Here is a 19,803-nt window from a genome sequence, read left to right on the forward strand (position 1 = left end):
TTTCCTCCATTTTCTCTCCGCCGCCCTGCAAGGTCTTTTCAACATTTTCAAGTTTTCATTGCTCCAAGGGGAAGCCGGGTTTGGCGGTAGCTTTTTAATTTTAGGTGGAGCGAGCAGATCCAGAGTAGATTTAAGTCTACTGGTAAAATCATTGAAGATAAAATCACAGGGGGCATTTAAATTAATAGGAGGGATCTTTTTAAAAGTTTCCAGAAAACCAGCAGCCACTTCAGGGGTTAGATGGCGTTTCATTACAGTTCTCACAGACGTCTCCTGCTGAATTATGCTGGTGATGCCAAAAAACACACTGAAATGATTTGAGATGAACAAGATTTGAATGAACAAGAATAAACCTGTTACCTGATGCACTTCTCTCAAGGGGTCGCACTACATCCATGCCTATCCTTGTGAATGGTGTATCAATAAGTCACACCAATGCTGTGGTGATTGCAGGCTGAGAACCACTCGCCGTTTGTAGCACGGCTGAATGTGATATATTTAGGAAGTAGTTCAACGAAGTTGTGGAAAAATACTTCCACATATTGTGCATTTGGCGTTGTTGTCATTGACCAACTTGAAGTGGCTCCATACTGCACTCCATTTTGCCCTCTTCATCCTCAGTGTACCGACCATTTCTCCTTTGTCTGTTGTTGTCGTCAGAGCCCAGCTTCGCTTGTGTTCCCGTGTGTGCGTGAACTACGTCTGGCGTCAAGAACACCCCATGAGGACTGGAGGGAATGACAGGTTCAAAACGCAATTAATTGCAATTAAATAATTTTACTCGATTAATTTCTCATCGACAATTAATTGATAAGCAATTAATTGCTTGTATCCCTAGTTTAAAGCCCCAGTGTGGGAAAGAAATCAACTCTTTAGCACCACAGAGATCAGGGTAGGCATTGCGACCGTCTGCATGTTTATTTACTGTTTCTGCTTCTCTGTTGCTTCTTTCAGTCAGAATCTGCAGCACAACTTTCAGGTGTCATGTCAAAGCGCAAATGCGATATGTGGAGCATTATATCTTGTATGTCCCTAAACAGCTACTGTATTAGAAGATAGCACATGGCTATGGAGGGTGTGGTAGTGCTGATATTTGAGCCTTTTTATTTCGCTATTGTAAACTGTTCATCATTTTGGGATGTTCTCTGTGTTTAGAAGTTGTTAGCTCTGACTTGTTCTCGTATGTAGTGTTGGACAGGATCGGAGATTATGTGACCTGGCAGCTGGTACATGAACAAACTAATCAGGGCTAAGATCAGAAACAAGTGACACACAGCCAATATAAATATTATAATATTAATATTTAAACAAATTTTACTGTTAGATTAGAATAAACAAATAGCACAAAAACAATTGAAGCTATACAAATTTTAAATTAACTGTTTTCAATATTATCACTATCTTGTTCCTCAACATGGTGTTCCTTTTATTATGAGAGCTGCTTAGCTTTTTTACTTTTTTCAACTGAACCAACCTGTCATTTGAAATTCTTCTGCTCTAAGTCTAACTTTGCACACCAGCTTCACAGCTTAGGATAGCCTTTCTGCCACCACAGTGTGAACTCAGCACATCTCTAAAGAGTCATAATATTAGAGCAAAGAGGACATGAGTAGGAATGGGTACCTTTGTCATTTGAATCGATCCGGTACTAATTCCCGGTACCTACGAATCGATACCGGTGCTTAACGGTACCAATTTTCGATACTTTTGAGTGTTTAATATTTTTTAATTCTCTTTTATAATTAAATATATATTTTTCTCAATATATAACCATATTTGATAAATATCACGATAAATAACATACAACTGTTTGTATTTTATCATCGTCCTTGTAGTTTTATAAGTTGATAATTAAACTGAAGCTAACATCTTTACTGCGAACTAAATTTACTGTTTATTTTCATTCCTTTTACCGTCCTTTTTCAATTGATTTTTCCTACTGGGAAGTTAGAATTTCCGAGGAGAAAGCGAACGCACCATTAGATGATAACAATGGTGGCATAGGAAGCTAACATATCAAGCTAACGTTATCTTAAACAGTTTATTTAGCTGCTGGAGCAGATTTAAACGATGATGCCTCACATTTAAATCATTGTCACTGGTTTCATCTTCACCCAGTCACCCGTCGCATTTAGTAAAGTGAAGCCAAACTAGAGCGCGTTCATGTTCTTCTAGTCGGAATTTCGGAGTTCTGAGGAGACAGCGAATGCACCATTAGTGAAATGGAAGCTAACAAATCAAGCTAACGTTATCTTAAACATTTTATTTACCTACCGGAGCAGATTAAGATGAGGATGTCTCACTTAGATTGTTGTCGCTGGTTTCATCGTCACCCAGCTACCCATCACATTTAGTGAAGTGGACCCAAGCTTTAGCTTTCGTTCTTTCTACCATGCTGCTCTGTTTACAACATGCTTGCAGCGACGGATGACATAACGCTCTTGCACATGCACAGCTGTCTAGGCAAGTTCTCGTTGTGAAGGACGGGTACCGAAACGAGGCACCGTTTCAAATGAAGTGAATCGGTGCTCGGTCGGTACTATGGAATTCGGTCAGTACCTTAAAAATTACCGACTTCGGTACCCATCCCTAGACATGAGTGTAGATGTTTTTATTAGGGCTGGGACTTGATTAGAAAATGTAATCTAATTAATTAGAGGCTTTGTAATTAATTAATCTAAATTAATCACATTTTAATCGTTCAGGAAAATGTGCTCTCAAAGCAAAACTTTTAATTAAAATTATGAGACAGAGAATGAAACATTAGACATGGTTATTACTGTAAACTAAAACTTTAAAAAAATGCATTTTAATTATTCAAATGTCACTGTGTGATATGAAACAAGACCCAAATCATCTAAAATTTATAATTACAAATAGAAAACACCAGCAAAGGGTTCCTGAGCCTTTAAATAGTCTCTGTCTAGTTGAATGACTGAAATAAATTTTACTTTGCACCAGATTCTAATTTTTCCAGTTTCACCTGTTTGTATAATTGGGAGTTTTTATTAGCATTTCTACTCATAATGTAGTAAAAACACATAAATAATAATCCTTCAAAATGACAGTAGAACAGGCACAAATATGTATGAACTTTTAACACCAGAGTAGGCGTGACATATTCTGAGAATTATCAGGAACACTAACTGGTTCCAGTTGGATGACTGGAGGATGATGGGAAGATAAAAGATCATGACGAGGAAATAATGATCTGACGAACAGGTGAGCGGACCTTCCTTACATGGGAAGTCCTGCTGTCACGTTAAGAAGGGGATGCTGCAGACCCGCAGATTCACGCCTGCAGCAGCGAATCTGGTGTGATCTCCAGCCTGATCACAATTTCCTCGTTCCTCGCTGCCCTTGATGCACTTGAGCATCCGCCCCTTAGCTGATGACAGCTTCAACACACCTCGCTGCTTAATGATAGTAATGCATGTGATGTTTAGACAGTGACTCGTCTCAGAAACATAGAATTCCCCGACAGAATTGTTTAGAAAATCATGAGAAAAGTATCAGAGTGTTTCTGTTTTAACTTAAACTTCTGTATTCAACTTTGACACGTTGTCTGTGATTGTTTACAGAGTAGTGAGAACAGGAGCGTTCTCCCAGCGGCAGCCAGGTGCCTCTTGTTTGTCTGACTACTTTCATAAACTACTGTTAGGGGAAAGAATCATTCTGTCTGGAGCTTTAAGCGCTGCACAGATGTTACGTAAATGTTAAAAATATAGCTTACCGCAACTTTTGCAAAGTTTCCGGGGCCACCGGGCAGCCGCAGATGTATCGATCTCTGGAAAATGTTCGCGACACGGACTTCTTTGTTGTCTGGAATTTTTTTTTCCAAGTTAAGAAAAGAGGCGGACGTGTTTCCTAAATCCTGAATCAGTCCAAGCAAGGCAACTTCTTTCTGTTTTTTTTTTCCGTTTTAGTAGCCATTAGCACTGTGCATTGTTGTGTAACTAAATTCAGTGATATTCAGACTACGAGGAAGTCGTGCAATGACAAAGGTTCCGCCTCGCTCGAAATGCAAGCTGCGATTAAATGCGTTAATTTTTTTAACGCGTTATTTTTTTCTAATGAATTAATCATAATTAATGTGTTAAAGTCCCAGCCCTAGTTTTTATGTTATGTAACTTAGGACAAAACTAACATTTTGGAAAACTTTTATAGTTTTGCAGAATAGTTCCTGTTGTAAAAGTGGTCTTGTAAATCTAATAAGAATTCAGCTGCTTTGAATTAAAGTGAAGTTAAAATGCTTTAAACAGTTTTTCAGTTTTTTTTAAATGAAAATACAGCAACTCTACAAGGTATTTCTCTTAAAAGGCATTTTAATTAGTTGTTTTTCTCTCAAATACCAACTCAATAAACTGTTCCTCTTTTCATGGGATTTTCCTTCAATCTTAAAACACTATCGTGATGGAACACAGAAATTGCAATCAATATTTTATCTCTATGGACCTTTTGCTTGATTACAGACATCCCAAATGGCTCACATTAATCATACAGTAATTTTATTTTAAGCTTTTGCCATGGGTGAGGTTATGTTTAATCCATAGAGGTAAAGTATTGATTATAATTCTTGCTCCATGAAATAATGGAAGGTATTTTTAAGAGTGAAGGAAAATCCTGTTATAGGATCAAGTCAACTGTTTATTTTTTATTTAATTGCTTTTCAATCCATGTGTAGAAAAAAAGGTTTTAACAAAATGCTGTATTTTAATATAATTTAATTGCTATAATGTGACCAACATATATTTTCTAATTTTGAAATTAAGAAGTAAAAGTGCTCTAATACCCTGTTTACCTTACAAACTTTCTAATTCCCATGAATTAAAGAGGAGGAAGAGCTAACCTCATTTCCACGAGGACAATTTTCTCTTAAAATTGTTGGTCACCTAAATTTGAGACCTATTTACGACTGCTTTTGTATGAGTCATGACTAGACCAGGAAGATTTTTCTACACTGTTTTTGCTTCCTCTGCTGCTATCAAAAGCATGCCAAGTTTAGTGTGGGAACGACAAACATCCCTCGTACCCAAGCGCTGAAGTGCCAGCAGCATTATCACACAGCAGGTCTCCTTCGTTTTAGCTTCAGACCATGCTCATATGAACAGGATTAATTTAGAGCAGCGCTAAGCCAATGTTAGCAGTGGCCATGTCAACGTGGCTAATAAGTCTCCTGGGGTTGTCGGCAGCTCTGTGAGGGGGAAAGGAGAGGAGAGGAAGATAAAACAGCTGACAGAGAGAGTGAGAGGGACAGAAAAAGGCTAATGATGGGCTCCGTGTTTGTCTGTCTGTGAGGATGACCACTGAAATGTTTAACGACCTAACATAAGAAATTCTTTATTAAATACGACTGTTGAACTAAAGTACAGTTTTAGTCTTCAGAAAAACACACGAAGAGATCATTTGCAAAAAAGACAAAGGCCATGTTAAGGGCAACATATTCTAACTGGTATCACTTGAAGTAAATTACAAAATGATGCATATTTTTTGAAAATTACACAAAGTTATTTCTTTGCAAAAGAACTTTTCAAAAAAAAAAATTTACATGTCAAACATTATTTCATTCATCTCCCAGGCTGGTTGAAGAGTTTCTGCTCCTAAATCTTGTATGTTGTGTGCACACTGCAGCTAATTGTGCATTGTTTTTAAAAATAAAAGATGAAATGGTGAAATTCTTAACGTCTACAGTAGAGATGTAAGAAAAATTCATAAACTGAAATATAATTTTATTTCATGTTATAATACTGAATTGACATTTAAAATCTGTGTATCAAATTTTTTTTTGATTTACGTGCAAATATTGTATAAATATATAAAAAATGTTTTTTTATATAATGCAATTCAAACTCCAACTGCCAGGTGGCAGCAGATTTTACCGCCTTAATTCTGACGGATAAGCGGAGGAAGACGACGACAACGAATTCTGACGGAACATTAAGGCCTAGTCCACACATAGCCGGGGTTTTTTTAAAAACGAATATCCGCCCCTCCAAAAACTTGCATCCACACCACCTCGTTTAAAAAAAAACTGTGTCCACACGTACCCGGATAAATACGTTGTTAAGGACATGCCAGACCTGTAGGCGCAGTACTTCCCCCGTTCTTAACCTGGTCCTTCGTCTGTGGTTTTCCACAAGGAGCAGTAATTCCGCTTGCAAAAACAAACTAGCAAAAAGCGCTTGGACTATTGATAAAGCGAGCGCAGCTCTGAGGGCATCCATGCTGTCGGCTAGTGTAAACACAGGTCGCACACGTGATGTCAGCATTTTTTTGTCGTGGAAAGTGACGTTGCGGAGCTTAAAACTCTGTCCACACGCAGACACCCAAAACGGAGAAAACGCAGATCTTCACTTTGGCCGGAGTTTTTAAAAAGATCCGTTTTCGTGTGAAAAAACTCTGTTTTCGTGTGGATGACAGGCCAAAACGTAGAAAAATATCTACGTTTTGGCAGATCCCTGGCAACGTGTGGACAGGGCCTAAGATCTCACAAAAATCCGGATGTGTCGAAGCTCCTGACCTGAGTTTTCCAACTAAATTCAGTCCTAAAAACTGCAAATATCATCTGACTTTTAGCATTCCAATATACCGTATCATCTCCCCGTAATGCAATAAATGCACCCCTAGAGGTTGGTTAGCACATGAGCACATCTCTAGCACCTACAATTAAAAATATCTATTATTTTAAATGGTAAATGGTCTGTATTTATTGACTTCTTAGGGTTCTACAACCCCCCAAGGCACTTCAAAACACACTCAGCCATTCATCCTTTCACACACACATTCACACGCTAGTGATGAGCTACAATGTAGCCTTATCTGCTCTGGGGTGCACTGACAGAGGCGAGGCCTGCCAAAAACACTGGTCCTTCTGACCACCACCAGCAGGCAAGTTGAGTTATGTGTCTTAGCCATGGACACAACAGCAGCGTTCTCTGGTCGGATTATTAGACCGCCTGCTCTACCCATTCTACCTTCTAAGTTATTGATTTAGGCCAGTTCTTAATATTAACTCTAAAACCCAAACACAAAATGGATAAAAGGAGCAGAACCTTTAGCATTTCAAGAGTATTTTTCACGGCAGTGTGATTTCAACACACTTCACAATTGTCGAATGGTTGTTGCGTCACCTTAGTGTTCCTATCTGTGGAGTGAGCACAAGGATAGAGAATTCCTCATAGTTCCTATATTCTTCAGAGTAACTACCCCCTCAATAGTGTCCAAGATGCACCCCAGGTTTCTCCCACTAGTAAAAGTCTAAGATAAATCCTTTTAAAAAGGAGCATTTCTAATCAGACATAGCTCCTCACCCCATCTTAAAGGGTCAGCTCTGACTCCTCTTCATTTCAGTTCTTTTCTCTCTCTCTCATAGCTACAGTCTCACTGTCTTGATTACAACCCAACCATAAGAACCACTTCTGAGAGAAGAAATGATCCAGATTGAAGTGCACTGATATGTTTTTTCCTCCACTGTGGGCACTCATTTCAGACACCTAAACATCTTGTTGAAGTAACAGCTAGTGTATTTATTTGTTTTGATCTGCTACTGACAAAAATACATTTCCATTCCTTCACTTCACCAATCACAATCACATCTGTTAAGATTGTCCTTTACAGCTTGAATTCTAACTTTAATATTGTTGTTTGGTGTTTTCGTCTCTAAAGGCTCAGGCCTTCTTCCCATAATAGCCATTATGCTTTCTGACCACACACACACACACACACACACCACAATCAATACTCAATGTTTGAAGCTGTTTGACCTGTTGACTTTTCTTGGTTTGCTTGTGAGCCGAACTGCAGGCTTGTGTTTGGTCTGCTGCCAGTGTGGTATGCTGTGTAGAGATCAGTTGAAATTTTATTGTTTACCAGTTAAAGAAAATGGAAGTTAAATGTAGTGGATGATGATATAAGCACATTTCACTTTTATTTTAATGAAGGCATTTTGGAACGTTTAGTTTTGATTTTTATTTTCATTTATCATTTGTTAAAATGAATTAATATCTGTGTCAGATTTACATGAGGAGGTAAGTTTGTCCAAACGTAAAAACACGAAATGAGGGAAATACTGGTGTGAGTGTGAAATAAACTGTTGCAGCCGTGCTTCTGTCTGTGGAAAAATAAAAAAGGGGAAGAGGATGTCATTTAAATATTAGTAGCCAACAATGGTTGGTAGTTGACCTTTGACCTCTTCAGAGCCAGACCGGCTTTTCCAAAAATGAGTCCAGGGAGTTTAACCTGATTAATGGACATACACTGTCAACAAGCACAGTAGGAGATTTGTACTTTACTATCAATCTACTTATGTCCAATCTGATTCCCCGTGTGTGTAAAGCCTCCTCCCTGTAGGGCTGTACTTCAACTCTGCCCCTCACAAAGTTGGTCCAGTTGTTCATTTCATTATACCGCATCAAAACCAACAAAAAGCTCAGTATAGAAAATTACAGTTGGCTAAAACACAACTCCATAGTTGGTAATAGTGTTGTCATGGTGTAAAAATTTTACCTCACGGTTATTCTGACCTAAATTATCTCGGTTTTCGGTATTGTCACAGTATTTTTTAAACGTGTTACATTTTCAAACAACTAAATAAATTCTGTATTTCAGTAAAATATTGCCCTCAGTTTGTCTAAATTTTGCCTAAAAATTGTTATTTTGTAATTATGTTGTTTGTTTACATTTAGCCTTTTTTAGTCTTTAAAATACCAAAATTTGCTCATAACTTATTTTTTGTCTGTTTCATGTCATCATTTACAAAATACGAGATACGATGATTGTCAGTACTCAAGTGTTGGGCATCGAGCATCGATTGGAACCGGTTCCAACTGTTAGTTTTTCCCAGAATCGTTCAAAGTTTTTTTTTTCGATTCCTAGTATCAATTCCTAGTTTCGATTCCTAGAATGCCAACGGAAGAGGAATCCGCGGCCGATCTCCGTGAAAAATAAACGTAAGCTGAAAATTTTGATCAGCGCTTTTCAGAGCTGATCACACCAGCTGTCTGTGTGCAGCACGAGTTCCCCCACCCCACCTGGATATAAACAAACGCGCCTGCCGAACTTTTACTCCGTAATGTAAACTTTAACTCCTGTGGAGGAAACTTGTTAAAATGCGTCAACATGGTGGATTTAATAGAAGCTTTAAAGAACAAACTCTGGGAAGGTGTGAGGTGAGTTTGTCTCACTGCAGAAATAAAAACACACACGGAGCTCACCAACACTCGTGCATGTGTGTGTGTGTGTGTGTGTGTGTGTGTGTGTGTGTGTGTGTGTGTGTGCGCGCGATACGATACTGATATTGATGGCGATATATAGTGCATCCCTAGTAAAAGGTGAAGTAGTGCTGCTCTTACTTGAGTACAAATGGTGGCTACTCTACCCAGCCCTGCCTGTGGATCAGGGGCACCCAACTGTTTCCCTCAGTGGGATAAAATAAAAATCTTTATCTCCCACTCCTGTTTATTATTTCATGATGTGTTGTGGTCGTTTCGAGGTTAACTTGCCTTGCATTGACTGTCGAATTATGGGTGATGGTCACACAGATGTGTCATGAGATTCGAAGTGTTACTGCCTTTCGCAGACATTTTTTTCCTGCACGTGGTGCAAACAGGAGAGCTGACTTCTATCACCTGTCCCTCGGCATTCTTTATCCAAAATACGCCCATACTTCCGACTTTGTCTTCTTTGAGGGCTGATGGATGTCCTGAGCGCTGCCATCTCCTCCTGCCATTTTTCAGCTTCAGCTTCAAGAAAATTTTGAATGTAAACTACAAATTGCAGATGTATGGCAACTTTAACTGATGCGACGGTGGCCGGTAAGGGTCACCGCGCCTACACGGCGGCCATAGTAATCCACTGAGATAATCTAGTTTTTAAAAACAAGATGGTAATTATTATCCTCAACATAAGACATATTCATTGTACTCAGGTTTGTATCCTGAGGCGAAAATCAATGAAAGGTTTGGTGCAACATCTCAGCATTTTACATGTTTTCAACAACTACTACCTCACATGAAGCATGTTCCCATGCAAATTTGTTAGATTTTTAAATCATGATTTATAACTACTTAAAAATCATAACCTTCTCTTCTTATTTTCATAGGTCAGCTCAAGCTGTCAATCATCAAAAAGCAGGAAGTAGTTGTTGTCAGTGGTGAGTCATAGAACGATCCTGTTTGTTTGTCATAAAAGCACAGCAGCTTGGTTCCACCTGTTTTTCCTTTTCATATTACAGATGTGATAAAAAGATAATGGCAACACAACTTTATGTGTATTTATTTGCAGCCTCTAAATGCTGAATGACACACTGCAAATCACTAATTAAACCACAACAGGTGACAGTTAATGATGAAAGGAGAAGGTTGGTGGGTTCATCGAACCAACAAAAAGAGGCTGTTTGATTTAGTTTCCCAGCAACCAACTCTGTTTTTGTTTGTAATTCTCCATCTACCCTCTTAGCATTTGTAAATCCCTGTTATTATCCTGTCAGAGACCTATTAGTCTTCAGAGTCCCAACGAAAATATTTCATTAATTATCTGGTTTTAGCCACATCCTCTAAATCTTCAGAGAAGCTGGACAAATACCCTTGTTAATGTAAAAACACACAGAACACATATACATTTGAGTAGTAATTAGTGCTGTGCTGAGCATTTATGTGTTGGTGGTATATTTCCATGTTCACTGAACTGAGAAAATGTTCTGATGTCTAAAGGAGACATAATTCAAGTCATTGATGACTAATGCATCCTGTTCCAGTAAAAATGTTGTTAAATGCAGCCTCATTTGAATGTTTAGATGTGTGCAGGATGATTGGTTAGGGTTTGGGTGTAAACATCGACATATTTACTGTATAAAGGTGTAAAGGATGATATCATAATTTCTTCATGAGTGTTTCTTAATTAGTTTAAATCCTTAGATTGGAAAATCTAATCAAATAATCAGGAAATTTAGAAAATGCTTTACAAACCTGAAATGCTAAATAAAATTTGTTATATTCAGTACTTTTCATAACATAGAACAACTCAGTAATTGTGGGAACAATAAAAAGTCCCTCAAAAATAAAACGCAGACTAATCAATTTTGAAATTATCCTGAAAGATAAAAAATACCAACCTTTCATACCATTGTGTGTATGTTCACAGTTTTGGAGGCAAGAGACATGCTGACTGAATGCCAAGGGTCATGTGACTCTTACGTAAAGGTTTGTACTTGCGTTCCTCATCATACAACATCCTGTAGCACCTATAAGAAAAGTGATTATCTCATTTATCTATTATGTGTTTTGTTTTTACAGGTTGGCATGCTTCCTGACTCTGATCCTGGGGGAAGGAAGAAGACTCCGATGGTTCCTCATTGCCGAAACCCGGTGTTTTTACACACTTTTTACTTGTATGTATCCATACAGTTTGCTATACAAAATTTAGCATATGATTACCATAAATCCTCTAATATTGGCCTGTATTCAGTTAACGGCCAGGTATCACATTTTGGCTGGTGTCGGAGTCGGTGGAGGTGAAAAATGGCTGGTTTTTTATTGTGGCCGGGTGGAATGTGGTAACAAGCAAGTACCACAGCAGCGGTTGTCATCCGTCTCACTTTTGATTTGCCAGTGACAGACCGCGAGGGTAACTTTAACCATGGCATGTGCGGAGATGAAGAGGAGGCGAAAATTTGATATCAAGTTCAAAGAGAACGTGCTGATTATGCTGCAGAACACTCTGGGGAGCAATAGGGGTTGTATGAACTAGTCGACTAGTGGATTTCACTGCTCTATAGTGACTTTTTATGCCTGTCATTGACTAGTCACTGTCACGTTATAATGACCGGCAAGATGCAGTCCTCGGAAAAGACAGCAGCCTGCTGTCAGCAGGTGGCAAGCTCCTGCGCGTCGGGAGGCAACGCGCTGTGCCAGAGCGTCGGTACTGACACCAGCCGTTAAACGGACATTTAACCAAATTGTGAACTTTACCCTCTTGCAATTTCACCTTCTCCTCACCCCCATCCTAACCTTAACCAGCTTGCGCATGCAAAGCTCTGATTGTTGATGCGCTCCAGACATCTGCGTCCTGAGCACTGCCACAGTAACATTATCAAATTAGGTGTCGCCACCTCAAAAACTAATTTAACACGTTCATGTCGGCTCATTTCCTCTTATGTTTTCTGTCTTTTATTTGTGCCTGATGCTTTTCGCTGCTGTGGAGCGGAGCGCATCACCTTGTCCTCCGGTGACGCACCTCACCGGTGCGCCGGCGCGCAGCGCGCACCCCGCTGTTTTTGCGGTTGGTAGATCTTTTAGAACTGCAGTTCAAAGGTAACTCATAAGGTGAATATATATGAAGCCAGGTAGCAGTTTTTCTTTAGGATTGAAACGAGATGCAGGAAGATAATAAACAGAGACAGGACAGAAAAATAGTCAAATAAAAACAAGTTTGTTTTTGTACCTGGTAGCAACAAACAAGACACCATTGAAGGTAATCAGAAGTGAGGAACAGAAAATGAAATAATTATTTTAATATTTAGAGCAGCAGGAACTCTGAGAGTCTGCAGGCGCATCAGTGAGTTTGCGGCCGCTGTGCGGGGGAGGGGGCTGAAGCAGAAACTACCGTTGTTAAAAGAAATGTGTTTAACTTTGAAAATGTGGGCGCAATTTTAAATGTCAAAATCTCCAGCGAACCATTAGTTCATTTTGCTCAAATAGAAATTGAGGCCTGCCTCTAATTCTGGCCCTCCTTCCAATAAAGGCCTGGAGCTTGATGAGCTTGAGTAAAATACAGGCCTGGGCCTGTATTAGAGGATTTACGTTGTGTTTTGATGTAGTATCATAAAATGGTACAATTTAGTGCAAAAACACTGGACATACATTGCTCAGCATAAATGAGTACAGCCCACTACATTTGTCAGAAAACCCTTAGTTTCCTTTCAGAATCAACATTTTCTATGAGATACCAAACTACAAAATACTCCCACAAATGCGGGTCACTGATTGCAAAGAAGATTTGTTCATATGTACACACAGTGATTTTCCTAACAAATACATTCAAGCCCATGCTGCAAAAATGAGTATTATATATTATATAGTACTATATGGTATAATTATAGTCTTGGGAGGAAAAAAAAGACTACAAATTTCAAATTAACAGGCATTCATCCACAGGTGAGTCGAATGCACATGTGTCAGACACAGCATTTTTATGTGGCCCGTGAGATAAATATCAAAAATATATTAAAACTGACCCGCTGGCCGATTTTACCGCAAAGGCTACAACTCCCATGATGCTTTGCGGCGTTAACACGGAGCCGAAGCACCCCCCTCCTTTGTATTTTTTCTAGCGTCTGCTGCCAGTGTCTGCAGCTCCGCTGTCTCGTACAAACATAACACTCCTCTCACTCACCTCAGAGTTTACTCAGCTATTTGCCGACGTTGAAGCCCTGAAATGGAGATTTTAACCGCTCAGTAATGTGTTCACGACTGAAAGAGAAAGTTTTCCAACTAACTTGTGTGGTAACAAACATTCTTCAAGATGGCCGCCGATGGCTGGGCTGGTTTGTTTGGTTCAATGCCTCTGGCTTTTGGCATTTTCTTTCACTTTCTGCTGACTGCAGTGAGAGCTACTCAACAGAGATTCCCTGAAGTAAAGCATTGCCTGGACTTAAACCAAGTTTTGAATAACAGGTACAGGAAAAATGGCTATGTTGGGACATTGCTTCTCTGCCTGTGGCTTCTGATTGTTCCACCTGTTCAGGGCCTTAGCCTCAGTCTGGAAATGGATCAACCATCAACTCCTGCACATGGTAACTCTCTGAATGACATACCAAGGCTGAAGTTTTTTGGACATGGATATTTAGCAACTTATTCCATCTTTTGGCAAAAAGAACACTACAATGAGAAAGGAAGCAGACCAATTAAGCGAAACAAATGGCATGCTTACAGTACTACACTGCTACTGCTGCTGCTAAGTGGGGATTTACATCTCAATCCAGGACCACTGGAAAATTCTAGCTCTGGACAAATGGCAAAACTGGACGTTGCAGAGACACTTATTCAAATTGATTGTGGCAGTGGGATGGAACCAATAAACATCTTCCATGTGGAGTCATCGATCTGTGCCGGCCCTGCTACCATCAGGCTACCTGCTACCGTTAGCAGCAGTAGTAGCCCAGTTACCACCAAGCAAGGCCTAGACTTCAGCTGTACTGGTTCTAGCTGCCCAACCTCAGCTGCCAGTAAGCAAGGCCCTCACTCCAGCTCTACCAGTTCAGCTACCACCAAGCAATGCCCAGGCTTCAACTACAGCAGCAAAGCTACTACCAAGCCAGGCTCCAGCTGTACCAGCCCCAGGTTCACCACCCCAGCTGCCATCAAGGAAGGCCCATACTCCAGCTGCATTACTACCATCAAGCGACGCTCAGGCTTCAGCTGCAGCAGCACAGCAACTACCAAGCCAGGCTCCAGCTGTACCAGCACTAGCTCCAGCTCCAGCTCCACTACCTCAGCTGCCATCAGGCAAGGCCCATACTTCACCTGTCCTAGCTCAGCTTCCACCGAGCGGCAGCCGGGCTCCAGCTGCAGCAGCGCAGCTGCCATCAGGCCGGGCTTCAGCTGTGCCGGCTCTGGCTGCTGTGTCCCAGCTGCCATTGGGCAAGGCCCACACTTCAACTGGGACGGTGGTTCCGCCGGGCGGCCAGGAGGCGCTCAGTCGGCTGATCTGGGTGCAGCGAACTCTGCTCTTCCCCCCTGTGCTCACTATGGTCCAGGTAGGCATCGGACAGTCAAGATCTTTTGTATAATACGAGCAGGTGCCATTCAACAAAGAGTCGGGAGACTAAATCCAGCAATTATAAAACTGCGTAAAACCAACCTTTTCCAAACGGTGAACAATGCAAAAGTTCTATGGGACCCTCGATCAAAACCCAGTGGGCTACTAGGAGGTCACTTGAATATCCGTAGTTTGAGTTCTTGGACTTCCTATGTTTATCAGAAACTTGGCTAAGAAAAAACTCCCCAAATGCAGCCCTACATATTCCTGGCTATAATTTTTTTAGGAAAGACAGAAATACTGGTAAAGGTGGGGGGTTTCTGTTTTATATCAAATATCATATATCATGTAGAGGTTCATTGCTCAGTTAATGAGCTTGAGCATATCTGCCTTAATATTAGCTTGTCACAAATGTCCTTTTTTATAATTGGAGTGCATAGACCACCGTCTGCTAAAGCAATTTTCTTTGACAAATTACAAACTGTTCTAAAGGAATGTAGCTCAGGGAAGGAAATATTGGTAATGGGGGGAGTTCAATGTAAATTGGGAGGATGAAGGCACCAGCAAAGCACTACGAAGGGTAACAAATAAATTTGATTTTACTCAACTAATTAAAGGGCCCACCAGAATAACATCATCTTCAAAAACTCAAATTGATCTGATATTCACTAACAAGCATGAAAGTGTGACAAAAACTGGTCTGTTTGACCATAACCTTACTCTTATAGCAAGGAAGCTCACTAAATCCTGTTTCCATATAAAGCCTCACACTAAATCTAGCCAATTTAGAATACCCAAATGTGATGTTGATAAATTTGATAGGAAAATCAAAAATATTATCTGGGATCAAATCATTTCTGGTGTAGGTGTGGATAGTGATACAAATGCCCTTATGTCCACAATGCAAAACATAACATAGCGATTCCTTAAGAAAAGCAAACCTAAAGAGAATAATAGATATACACTCCCCTGGATCTCTAGTGACATAAGGAGATTAATGAAAGAACGGGACAATGCCTTAAAACTATCTTAAGACCAACCTATTGACTGATAGGCACATATTTGTGTCCTTGAGAAACAAAGTAATTAGGGAAATCAGGGTTGCTAAATCTAACTTCATCGACCTCATACAAGATGCTAAGGGTAATTACAAACAAGTTTGGAATTGTCTGCATAAATTATTGGGGAAAGGACACAGCAAAGCAACAAAGCAGTTGGAGATCAAAGACAAAAATACTCTATAGAGCTGCGGGAGTTGACGTCACTTCTCCCGGCATACAACAGTTCAAATCGAAACGGCGCCATATTGGCAGGCAGAAGCCCGCAGCTGGACTATTTGTTATTGTCAGAAAACTCAATCAAACGGGAAATATGGTAGATTCCTGTTGTGCCCCAGGATGCAGAACAGACGCGGACGACATAAGGAATGAGCCATCTACAGGATTCCCCAAGATCCGGAACACCGCAAACGTTGGATCATTGTAATAAAACACGCTAGTGACTGGGCTAAAATGAAACTGTGGGATCCCGAGAGTAAAGGTTTTCGCTCATGCAGCGACCACTTCATAACAGGTACTTAAACCACCGTTTCCTCAGTTGTGTATGGTATTTATTTGAAATGCTTTTATTACAATTCTTAGTGGACTTCCTAACCTTATTTTGGCGTGGCTTTTTCTGTCTTATTACTCATAGCAACAAGTAAACGTCACGTAAAACGTTGCCTCGTGTTTTCTGCATGCTGCTGTTTACGTGTTTTATGATCACAGCAATTAACCGGCTAAGCTGTATTCAATTTTTAAGCAATGGTTGATTAATTGTCAGATCATACATAAAAAGCACTTTGGATTGCTATTATCTGTCTCAACGAGACAGATCTCAGACAGATCCTGAGACGCTCCTGTCTGACATATTTATTTTATTCACGGAAAAAAAATCAAACTAGTGATTTCTCTAGGCGTTCAGTTTATACATTCAAACAGCACAGCACTCTATTTAAACTACTTGCATGTAGAGGGAGAGGGAGATGCGCATGCGCTGACGGCCGATCACCAGACACAGCAGCGTTTGAAGCTGATGGCAGCTCGTTAGCAAACAATTTAGATGCATTTTTGCCTAATTTAACTACTGACAACGAAAAAATAATCTGGTAAGTATAACTCACTCAATCTGGAGGTAAGTGAAGGAAATTTAGAAAGTTTGTTAAATTATATTGACGAAGTTTTTGAAGTTTTCGTCATGGATCCGAAGAAATCAGCAGCTGAGGCTGAAACACCTGGGATCAAGAGGAGCCGTCCTCAGGACTCGCCTGAGGCCTCATCTCCCCGGAAGGACGTAATTGAATTATTAGATTCTATAGATAAACGGCTTCTGGGATTTGAGGGGCGACTTCATCTGCTCGAGGTTCTACACCAGGAGTTTCAGAACCTCCGAACATCTCTGGAATTCAGTCAGGAGCAGGTTGAGCGGCTCGCTGCTGAGAACGCGTCTCTGCGGGAGTCCGTTTCTTCCCTGGAAGAGGGAATGACGCGGATCGCCCAGGACAACAAGATTCTGAAGGAGACGGTTTTAGACCTTCAGGCCCGCAGCATGAGGGATAATCTGGTGTTTGCAGGCCTGCTGGAGCAGGCGGGAGGGGCGGAGAAGTGCGAGCAAACAATAAATAACTTTCTCCAGACCCAAATGAAGATACCCGAAGAAACGGTAAAAAACATCACCTTTCACCGGGTACATCGCCTTGGAGCTAAAAGAGTGGACAGCAGAAGACCTCATCCCATTGTGTCTAAATTTGAACATTTTAAGCAGAAGGATCTTGTTAAAAGTCACGGAAGAGAGCTCAAAGGGAAAGATTTCAGCATTAATGATCAGTTCCCTAAGGAAATTCTGGATCGGCGCCGGGTCCTCTTTCCGCTGCGCAAGAAGTTTATCCAGGATGGGAAGAGGGCTGTCATCTCGGTGGATAAGCTTTATGTGGACAATAAACTTTACAAGGAGCGAGGAGTGACTGACTGGCTGTATTAGCCCAACATCAGGTCAGACATTTATTATTCTTATCAGGATTCACTGGGTTTGATCACGTCAGGATTAAACAGCTGCTAAATCCGTATTCTAGATGATGAGATCACCTGTTCATCACCACCTCACACCCCTATCACTTTTTCCTTTTAGCTCTTTCTTCTTTTTTAACCTTTATCTGTATTTTCCCTTCCTCTTTACCTGCTTCTGCACCTCTACACCTGTACGGCACAACCACACAACTTTCCAACACTGCGTCAGACTCCACACACACACACACACACACACACACACACACACACACACACACACACACACACGCACACGCACACACACACACACACACACGCGCACACACACACACGCGCACGCACACACATACACACACATACACACACACACACACGCATAGATATATTAAATTCACAGCACAATATCATCATTTATGCGTCAAATAATACAACCACAAACACTGTTGGATCTTTATTATTATTAGTATTATTATTATTTACTTTTCTGTTATTTATTAACATACTATTTTATTCATTTAGATACTTATTCCATCTTATTCACATGAAGGCGTCATATTTTAGCTACTCACACACACATCTATGGGTGCACTAAGGTTTGTCTCATGGAACGTACACGGAGCTGGCTCCATAGAGAAAGGATTAAATATTTTTGATCAGCTAAAGAGAGTGCAAGCAGACGTAATATGGTTACAAGAGACTCATAGATCTGCCACATCCGCAGATGAACTTAAAACACCTGAGTTTCCCAGCATGTTCTCTGCCTGCTATAACTCTAGGCAAAGAGGTGTAGCTTTTTTAATACACAAAAACATCAATTTCACAGTATTGGACACAGTCTCTGATCCAGAGGGTAGATTTATAATGTAAAAAATATCTGTACAGAACCAAAGCTTATGTATTGTCAGCATATACTGTCCAAATATTGATGACCCTCCATTCTTTCATAATTTTTTCTCTGTACTCTCTGAACACTTGGACTGTCCACTTATACTTGGAGGTGATTTTAATTTTTGGATGAATTCCTTACCAGACAGGCTCAGTACAGCTGGGAGTCAGTGCAATTGGCAATCCACTAATATAGTTAAACAGTACACGAGTGATTATGGGCTTTGTGATGCATGGCGATCTCTTCATCCTAACCGTAGAGAGTATACTTTTTTCTCACACGTCCATCACTCTCATTCACGTTTGGATTATTTTCTAGTCAGCAGCTCATTGTTGGCTGACATTTCAGACACTGAGATACACCCCATAGTAGGGCTGGGCGATATGACGATTTTAGACCGTTTTACGATCTACACATCTGACGGTCTGTCATTTTTGAGAGACTGTTTTATCACGATTCACAGCTGCTGTTGAATTTCTGCCTCTGAATGAAAAGGGAACTTACCCCAGGCGAATGACACGCCTTTGTTTGACCCTTAACCAATCAGAGTGAGTCATAGTAATATATTAGTGCCCCGCTTGTTTTCACCTTCACCTGTGTGTGAACAAACATGGCTTCGCCGCGGCTGAGCGACACGTTCCGAAGAGGAACGCAGGGTTTCCTTAGCGCACGGCGCTAACAACTTAGCGACGTGACATGTCTCGGAGAAAGCGTAAAAACACGTTGGACGCTTCTTCTGAAGCAGGAAAATAACACCGCTTCTTAAGCAGAGCACGACGTCGCCTCGGCTTGTTCACCCTCTGCCGAGCCGGTGTCGGTACCGACTGAGCTCGGTCACTGGGTCGATGAAGCTGCCCCGTGACTGCCTGATGGAAAACCAGCGGGTTTCATCAGACTCGTAAAGTTTCTTGTTTTTGTTAGGGACCTCTGTATTTTACCGCTCCCTCCTGCAGTCTTCCCCTATTAACATTTAAAATGATTCTGTAAACTCCATGTATCAATAGAAACAATCTCTGCCTCTGCCAGCTGCAGTAAATGTAGTCATCAAATAATAAGAGGTGCATTCATCTGTGTATCTCCTTTGATCCGCATTAGTGATATTCTCAGCACCAGAACAGG

The 19,803-nt window shown here is 40.6% G+C and overlaps 1 protein-coding gene across 1 annotated transcript in view; it reads left to right on the top strand.

Annotated features, from left to right (window-relative positions):
• The first annotated feature begins 9,781 nt into the window (after positions 1–9,781).
• Positions 9,782–19,803, top strand: part of LOC139070250 (regulator of G-protein signaling 3-like) — a 37,821-nt gene continuing 27,799 nt past the window's right edge. The window contains exons 1-4 of the mRNA XM_070551977.1: positions 9,782–9,812; positions 10,100–10,150; positions 11,140–11,198; positions 11,292–11,386. Of these exons, the coding sequence (XP_070408078.1) occupies positions 9,782–9,812; positions 10,100–10,150; positions 11,140–11,198; positions 11,292–11,386 (236 nt within the window). The remainder of the gene's footprint in view (positions 9,813–10,099; positions 10,151–11,139; positions 11,199–11,291; positions 11,387–19,803) is intronic.

This window comes from Nothobranchius furzeri, chromosome 6 (assembly GCF_043380555.1).
Source record: "Nothobranchius furzeri strain GRZ-AD chromosome 6, NfurGRZ-RIMD1, whole genome shotgun sequence".
NCBI classification, from domain to species: domain Eukaryota; kingdom Metazoa; phylum Chordata; class Actinopteri; order Cyprinodontiformes; family Nothobranchiidae; genus Nothobranchius; species Nothobranchius furzeri.